This window comes from Microchirus variegatus (assembly GCF_963457635.1).
Source record: "Microchirus variegatus genome assembly, chromosome: 11".
In the NCBI taxonomy this organism is placed as follows: domain Eukaryota; kingdom Metazoa; phylum Chordata; class Actinopteri; order Pleuronectiformes; family Soleidae; genus Microchirus; species Microchirus variegatus.
The window spans coordinates 11,495,800-11,505,059 of NC_139812.1; the positions used below are offsets into that span (position 1 = coordinate 11,495,800).

General features: G+C 37.6%; 1 protein-coding gene across 1 annotated transcript; it reads left to right on the top strand.

The window, feature by feature from the left end:
* Positions 1-3,396: 3,396 nt before the first annotated feature.
* Positions 3,397-7,637, top strand: tmem254 (transmembrane protein 254). Its single transcript, XM_083897804.1, has 4 exons — positions 3,397-3,498; positions 6,091-6,194; positions 6,844-6,903; positions 7,317-7,637. The coding sequence occupies exons 1-4, from the start codon at positions 3,412-3,414 to the stop codon at positions 7,435-7,437; spliced, it is 372 nt and encodes a 123-aa protein (XP_083753930.1). The 5' UTR covers positions 3,397-3,411; the 3' UTR covers positions 7,438-7,637.
* Positions 7,638-9,260: the final 1,623 nt, after the last annotated feature.

Consider the following 9,260-nt stretch of genomic DNA (forward strand, 5'->3'; position numbering starts at 1 on the left):
TAACAATCGTTAATTATTTCCATGCACAACATTGATTTATTTTGGAGTCCCCACATTCACAGTGACATGGAACAGGCACAGCAAATAGCCACTAGGGGGCAGCCTTGACGTGGACATTGTGTCATTCTTCTTTTCTGCTCTTCTGCTTGTGTTATCTGTACCAAAAGCGCTTAATACGTATATTTTGTTGTTGAATCACATACATTTGTTTATTGCATCAAGGCTTTTTGTCTCTACCAGGAACCTCTATTTCAACAATTTAAAACCAAAAAAATATTTTCGCTAAATCATAAAATGCTCTGGTTGAAATTTTGACATTTGGGTTCTAATTTTTCGTGGTTTTCCAGTATAACTGCACAAAAACAAAACAAACAGGGCATGTAACAGACAGTAATTGTCTAGTAATTGATTTGTGTGATTGGTTATTTTATTGTTGTTTATTTGACCATGCAAATCTATATTTTGTGTCATGCTTTTCATTTTTTTCCAGTTTATATTAAAGTTCTATAGCTGATGTAAATATATATGGGTCGAAATTGACCCGTAAAACACTATAGATGTTACTTAAGTTATTAATATTGAAATGGAAAAAAATAAATAAAACAAATTTATTCAAGAGATGTGCTCTATACCCCTCAGTAATAGTCAGGTAACACAACAACCGTTTATTTATTAATATGATTCTCTTGAAATCAAGGGGTATACTGACAAAAAAACCCATTACCAAAAGTATTAAAAGCAACATTTTCATGGATAAGGACATTTTTCGCTAATGCCACATGTTGTGTGTTGTGTACGCTGGTCACGTTTACCTGTGTTGCCTATGGTTATGTCGCCACTCAACACTTGTTTTGTATGATAATAATATTTCTACTTATGTTACTGTTGTTAAGGTGCCTTCTCAGGGTTCATTTAGAGCTAAAGGTCAAACAAACGTTGGGGCAAAGTCCGCTTTACAACTTAGTTATTATCAACTGCCATTGTTAGCCAACTCTAGCTAATGTTATCTTCCGTTGTAGGATAACACATCTTCACCTGTGGCAATTATTTACACAACGGTTTTATTGGGTAGTAAATAAATATTGGTGGTGTTATATTAGCTAGTGTAGTTACAGTACATGTACCACCAGCGATACACATACTTCCTCCTGGTACTTGGAGGAAATACCAGGGTATGTGATCAAAGTGGAGCTGAGGAATGTTGACCAGAGTGTACAGAAAAAGAAGCAAATAACAAATAATAATAATATCTTAAATAATAATTATAAGAGCTACCATCTTTTTCGCTCCAACGTAATCTAATTTTGTCCTGCCGGTGTCTGAAGTATATGTGAGGACAGTGGTGGCGCCTGAAGAAAATTTCAGGGAGGGGGGGGGGGGGTTCTGATAATGATGAAGGTGACCCATACAATACATGCTTAGAAATAAGGGTTCCAAAAGGGTCCTTCTACAAGGGCTGAGGTTCTACCTGGAACCATATGCTTCTGAAAAACCCTTTCTCAAGGATTTTTCAAGGGTTTTTCAAGGGTTCTTGGTAACACTAATGGTTCCAGTAAGAATCATTTTGATCCAGAGAACCCTTTAAAACCCCTTTCCTGAATAAAGGGTTTTAAAAGGGATCTTAGTGGAACCCTCCAAAAGGGTTCCAGGTGGAACCTTTATAAAAAAGGTTCTACCTGTAGCCAAAAAGGGTTCTCCTATGAGGACAAGCCGAAGAACCTTATATGGTCCTACTTAGCACTTTTATTTCTAAGAGTGTAGGTGCATAAAGCAAGACAGTATCAGTTTGTTGTCTGATGATTAACAGAGTCCTTCTTGTGTCCACTAGATGGCAACTTCATAAACAAAAAGTATCAACGTGAATCTAATGTGGTATGATGTAAAATAGCTAAACAGAACACAAGATGTGTCCGGCAACCACATAAAGACAGGGGCAGCATATTAAGTCAAGTATTTCCAATTGTGCAATTAAACCCTGAGCGATACAAACATCAACAATGTTAGCAAACAAGCTAACGAACGTCGCCTCGAGTGACTGCTGCTACGAGCCATAAACAGCTAACAAGTATGAAAGCGTGAACTCCGTGGCACTGGTAAGCATGTTTGGCATGCACATAAATCCTCATTGAAAATGCATTGGAGGGTATGTTTTCCGAAAAAAAAAAACTTTTTAAACATATGAGTCAATGGGAGAATTATTGGGCGATTCTTCACGTCAATCAAATCGCCCCAAAAGAGGCGGAACCATAAAACATGACTTGAATCTGACGATTCTGATTGGACAATGACAGATAATATGTCTAGATCACTGATAATAACTACTTTTGCTGGCAGAGATGGCTGAAAGGAATATTAGTACTAAGGATCTTTGGAATTGTTAGGAAAAAAAATTATCTTTCCCCTCCTAGTTGGTAGGGCGTCGCCCCAAATAGTCCCTATATCCGCCCATGCTTGAGGCGATGTTCGTTAGCTTGTTTGCTAACATTGTTGATGTTTGTATCGCTCAGGGTTTAACTGCAGGCTAAACTTCATTGTAATCAGACAATCGGACTGTTTTGTGTAAGAAAGTATTCTAAGATGCATTTAGCAACACAGCTAAAGATCCAATTCTGCACTTTCCTTTACACTTAATGAATAAGTTGACTGCACTATCTTGTCATATGTTTGTTGTATGTATCTGGTAAAGGTTGTGCAAGCTTGTGATCCTTGGTCAGTTAATAAATACTTAATATGCTGGCCCTGTCTTTATGTGGTTGTGTCCTGTTTATTTTACATCATACAACATTCGATTCGATTCATGTAAATCATTTTTGTTTATGACGTTGCCATCTAGTGGACACAAGAATGACTCTGCTAATCATCTAACAACAAATTGATACTGTCCTGCTTTATGCACCTATTGTATGGGTCACCTTAATCATTATCAGAAAAAAATCCCCCCCGAAATGTTCTTCAGGAGCCGCCACTGTCCTCATAAAACAAAACAAATAGATGCTTTCTCTTATAAAGTTTAAACAACATGAAATCACCTTTGACACACAGAGTGTTGCCTAACAATCGTTTATTATTTCCATGCACATCATTGATTTATTTGTGAGTCCCCACCATTCACAGTGACATGGAACAGGCACAGCAAATAGCCACTAGGGGGCAGCCTTGACGTGGACATTGTGTCATTCTTCTTTTCTGTTCTGCTGCTTGTGTTATCTGTACCAAAAACGGTTTATAGGTATATTTTGTACCGAGTATGTTGTATATATGTGACGTATGCGCATTTTATTTGTTCGTGTGCTCTGGAGAAAAAAAAGACCACACCTCCTTGCTGTGACTGTGCCATCAGTGCCTTCTGAGTGCTTTTGTTTCCTTACGGTCACATTTAAACGTGAAACCAGCGGAGCAGCTTTTGCAGCAATGGCTAAAAGTGATGGGTGTGATTACTTTAAAAGAGCCAGCCTGTTCTGGATTGTCGTGGTGATAGTCTCGATGGGATATTTTACCGTAAGTCAATCAAACAAGTTTTAATTGAAGAAAATGTGTTGTGTATGTGACATTTTTCGCTAATGCCACAACCGTGCTGTGTTGTGTGTTGTGTACGCTGGTCACGTTTACCTGTGTTGCCCATGGTTATGTCGCCACTCAACACTTGTTTTGTATGATAATAATATTACTACTGAGCTTACTGTTGTTAAGGTGCCTTCTCAGGGTTAATTTAGAGCTAAAGGTCAAGCAAACGTTGGGGCAAAGTCCGCTTTACAACTTCGTTATTATCAACTGCCATTGTTAGCCAACTCCAGCTAATGTTATCTTCCGTTGTTCCATGAAAGAAAAGAGTGTCTTCAAGAATAGGATAACACATCTTCGCCTGTGGCAACTATTTACACAACAGTTGTCTAATTTATTGGGTAGTGAATAAATATTGGTGGTGTTATATTAGCTAGTGTAGTTACAAGTACCACCTGCGGTATGTACACGCTTCCTCTGGTGGTACTTGGAGGAAATACCAGGGTATGTGATCAAAGTGGAGCTGAGGAATTGTGACCAGAGTGTACATAAAAAGAAGAAAATAAATAATAATAATACATTAAATAATAGTAATTAGAGCTACCTTATCTTTCACAACTTAATCTAATTGTGTTATGTCGGTGTCTGAAGTATATGTAAGGTGAGGAAGATGAGGAGAGAGCAAATTATCTTACTGTTGTAATGTACACAGGTGCTTTTTTTGTGGGCATGTTTTTTATTACAAATAGTAACTGAAGAAACTCACATTTAAGCACTGAACTGTATGTTTTGCAGTTTAACTGTGGATGAGCTATAAATCCTCTGGGCTATTCCAACAATAGCCCTTTGTGGGCCCCATACACCATCCATGTACCTGACATGCCAACAGTTGGACAACAATCAGCAGGACACACTGCTACGTCATGTCTTTTTGACTTGAGTTTGACATGTGGTATTTTGTACGGTGGCCCTGAGGTGCAAAGCACAAAAAAACATTAACTCAAAACGGAAATGCAAATCACACAACCCAAAAGCAGAAAACACGAATACATTAACTCGCAACGCAAACACAAAAGCAGAAAACACGAAAACATTAACTCACAACGCAAACACAAAAGCAGAAAACACGTAAACTTTAACTCAAAACGGAAACACATGTCACGCAACGCAAACACAAAAACAGTAACACGAAAACATTAACTCAAAAACGGAAACACAAATCACACAACGCAAACACAAAAGCAGAAAAAGCGAAAACATTAACTCACAACGCAAACACAAAAGCAGAAAACATTAACTCACAACGCAAACATAAAAACAGAAAAGACGAAAACATTAACTCAACGCAAACACAAAAACAGAAAACACGAAAACATTAACTCACAACGCAAACACAAAAGCAGAAAACACGAAAACATTAACTCACAATGCAAACACAAAAGCAGAAAACAGGAAAACATTAACTCATAACACAAACACAAAAGCAGAAAACACGAAAACATTAACTCACAACACAAACTCAAAAGCAGAAAACACGAAAACATTAACTCACAACACAAACACAAAAGCAGAAAACACGAAAACATTAACTCACAACACAAACACAAAAGAAGAAAACACGAAAACATTAACTCACTGTAGCTTAGTAGAGCTGCTGTCCCATGTAGAAGTGCACACTACAGATAGCCCCGGTTCGAATCACGCCCCAAGCAAAAGACACAAACACGAAAGCAGACAACACAGCAACATTATCTCACAACGGAAATGCATATCAAAAAACACAAACACTAAAGCAAGTAACACAACAACATTATCTCACAAAGGAAACGCAAACACAAAAGCAGACAACACAACGGAAATTCATGTAATAACAGAAACGCAAATCAAAAACCACAAAAATAAAAGCACAAAACATGGAACAGCCCCATATTCAACAATCAGAGTTAATGTTTTCGTGTTTTCTGCTTTTGTGTTTGTGTTGTGATTTAATGTTTTTGTGTTTTCTGCTTTTGTGTTTGTGTTGTGATTTAATGTTTTCGTGTTTTCTGCTTTTGTGTTGTGTGATTTGCGTTTCCATTTTGAGTTAATGTTTCAGTGTTTTTTGTCATGCTTTTGTTTTTGATGTGTGTTGTGTTTTGTGATTTGTGTTTGTGTTTTGCACCTCAGGGCCACCGTACCTTTGTGGGCCCCATACACCATCCATGTACCTGACATGTCAACAGTTGGACAATAATCAGCAGGACACACTGCTACGTCATGTCTTTTTGACTTGAGTGTGACGTGGTTTGTTGTACGAGTGCACGTGTGTAGCTTTGTGTCATGAAAACATTCAGGTGTAAACTTCTATTATCCTCATAAAGAATGCTTTGAGGACATTTAAATAATCTTTCACTATATAGTCCTGAAACCAACAAAAGCCCTTTAGTTTTTTTTTGAGACAGAACATTGTGTAATAAATCCAGCATATGTTGACATGGACTCTCTTAGTAGGTCAGAGGTTAAACTGAACAGCTGTGTGTAAAGTGTATGTGTACAGTTCATGTAGTTCATGTGTGTCAATGCTGTAATTTCATGTGTTGTGTTTTCTAGTGCAACGTGTTTGTACCAGAAATAATCCCATTCAATCAACTCGGTGCCTTTGGGAGCTTCTGCAAACACCTGGCAGAAAATCATGCTGGCTTTTTGTTCAAAGGGTAAGTGGTTTACGATGTTGTTGCACCAACCATTCTTGGCAAATAGAACAAAAAGTCACAGGAGCAGTTTAATGGGGAATATAGTTGTGTCTTTGTTTTCATAGACTGCAGACATATTGTGAGATTTCCCTGTTTAGGATGGAAAAAATAATCACTTTTCCAGATGTTTGAGAGCAGCATCAATGAAATTAAGTAAACACACAAGGCTGAAAAGTTTTTTTCGTCAGCTGAGACCTTAATGTTTTTCACATTTAGCAGATCGTTACTGCAACTTCCCCCAGTCACAAGCTCCTCACTGTTGACACTTTCAGTCTTAAAGACATCAATCTAAGGACGATGTTTTGCTGATGGGTCACATGACACACAGGACGGGGGCCCTCAAACTGGAGTGTTTTCTAATGAGAAGAGGGTTGACGTGGCGGTCGTTTGTTCAAACATTTGTGGTTTGAAATGTGTGAAGTGGCTGGTCCGTTAGGTTTGTCATGTGACTGTTAAATAAAGTGAGGTAGCAGCAGCTGGATGTTACTCATCTGTCAAAGGAAAAACAACAAGAAAAGGGTGTGAAGTTTCACTGAGGAGTCTGTAACTGTTGTGTTTTTAGTGTCATGTAGATACGAGATAATCTAATTGTTTTTTTTGTCTGTTACAGGTGGTGTGCAGCCTGGGCAGTTCATGCCTTTGAGGCCTTTATTGCTATGAGGATGTGTCGGTAAGAACATTACTGTCCACTAGATGGTGGTGTGGTCCAATTTAAAATAAATAAATAAATAAAACTAGAAAAGCAGACAGACAAACAAACTTTGGCAAAAACATATACCTCCTTGGCAGGAAGTTAATAAACCACTATGTATGGCTTTTTGCTTTCTTTATAAGTTTTCCTAACCGCCTTAAAGCCTCACCCGGATCTCAAACACACAGACAATTGCATGTTATATTGCTATTGAAGAAAATTATATCACAATAATAAACAATAAAATCTTTGCAAACCCAGTTGCACATCAAACACTCAGCAGATGATTTTTCAAATAGTAGAAATAATAGACATAATAAGTCCCAGAATGTAACAGATGCCACAGAAGCTAAACGCGTGTTCAGTATTTTTTTCCCTCTGTGTCTCTACAGCGAGAAAGGCATCACCAACTCAGCCACTCGCTGCCTGTGGTTCGTCCAGACATTTCTGTTCGGCTTCGCCTCTCTCGGCCTGCTCCTCAAGTACAAACCCGTGCATCCTAAACAACGCTGACCCCGGAAGCAGACCTACCTACAGGACAGCACTGCATAAGCTGACATTTCCATGACGGTTGCTGCCTCGTGCCTTGACACTTGAGCCTTTTCCACTATAATGTTTCTTGCCATGCAGTATTCATGCAATAACTTGAGACATGCTGCTAATATTCCTCTCTTAAAAGTTGAAGATTTACAACTTTTGTTATTCCATAGATTTTAGGCACTATTGTAATTGTTAACTGACATTAACAGTTTTTTAGTTTTTTTAAATCATCATTGGTTCTCTTGAATCATGAATGTGACCTGAGCTGACTTCACATAGTTCTATACGTGATGGTTCTTGCATCCTAGATGGTGGCATTGGGGGAATTTTATTCTCTGTAATAATAATAATAATAATAAATTTTCCTCTACTGACTAACTACAGATGAATTCCTTTGTTTTTATTTCTCCTAAAGTGCTTGGAATAGAGTATTTAAACTATAGTAATACTACTACGAGTCTACAGTCAGACTTACATCAGAGCTCACAATGGCATAGCTGCAATGCTGATATTTCGCAGGTACAATGTGTTCGTAAGGCAAACAAATGATGGACATTGTATCCTCATGACACCATGTAGACAATCAAAATGGGAATTAAAAAATTAACCAAGTTATCATGACATAAAACCAAGGATCCTAGACTTAAAAAAAAGAGTCTGCTAATTTACAACAATCTAAATCTTTAACCCTAATGGTGGTGCAGTAGAGGGAAAAAAGTCAACAGATCATTCATTTTCTGAATCAAATTCATAATTTGTGATATCAAATAATAATAGCCATATATACAGTACATGGCCATTTTTAATTAATCACAATTGTAATTTAATCCATAAAAATATTGAATAATAATAAGATGCATCATCTTATGGATGTATTATCAGAAAATCTGGCTACCACGCCCCTGTAATGTATTCAATTGCTGTTGCAGTGACCATTTTAAACACTGGAGGTCGCTGTTGCACCTATTTTACATTAATCCCATTTTAGTACGTCAGAAAACCAATAAGGATTTTTTTTTTCTTTTTATATGCCTAGTATGAGGTGAGTCAGGTTTGGGTCAAGCTCTGCGCGCAGGAGATTGTTTGTTTGTTTGTGTCACACAGGTAAACAGACGTAAACGAGGCTGAGTTGGTGTCACAGGGTCACAGTGTCCTCTGCTTATGAACTTAAGAGCATTAGCTCTTCTTAAACAGTCTCCACTGGAGCTGTCTCCAGCCGTTAATCAGGGGTCAGATAGTAGAGAAACAATGCACTTTCATTCAGTCTCTTTCACTTTTATTTTTTATTTTTTGATTAATAATACAATAAAATCCACTTTTTCCTCTTCGCTTTCATCCACCTATCACCAAAAATGTCAGGTGTAAATCAAGTCAGGTGCAGAGTTTGTCTAGTTTTATTCATCGTTCACTTGGGTTGACAGGACAGTATGAATACAGAAATATATACAACTGTTTATGGACAAAAATGGATTTGGGAAATAGTATATAGTGTGCAGAATGTGACCCTGACAGCACCGAGCCTGTCGTCTCAGTGCAGTAATGAATGGTTGAACTATAAGAACTATATTCTGAATGCAGTCTAACCACTTTAATCTAATCACAGTGTGCCATGATTAAAGTAAAGCAGCAGCATTAAATGATCTCCACTTTGTAATAATATATTGGGTTTGCTGAGAGAGCCATTTTCCTAATGACTTTCACTTAACATAGTTCATTAATGATAGTGATGGTTTGCAAGTGAGTATGCGTCGTCGTCTGTTTCCTATCATAATAAATACGGTTTGTTTCGGTGTCCA

Excerpts from the sequence above, each read along its gene's own strand:
- tmem254 (XM_083897804.1), top strand. The coding sequence starts at position 3,412 with ATGGCTAAAAGTGATGGGTGTGATTACTTTAAAAGAGCCAGCCTGTTC. Across the intron at positions 6,195-6,843 it reads GCTGGCTTTTTGTTCAAAGG|GTGGTGTGCAGCCTGGGCAG; the intron begins GTAAGTGGTTTA and ends TGTCTGTTACAG. Across the intron at positions 6,904-7,316 it reads ATTGCTATGAGGATGTGTCG|CGAGAAAGGCATCACCAACT; the intron begins GTAAGAACATTA and ends GTGTCTCTACAG.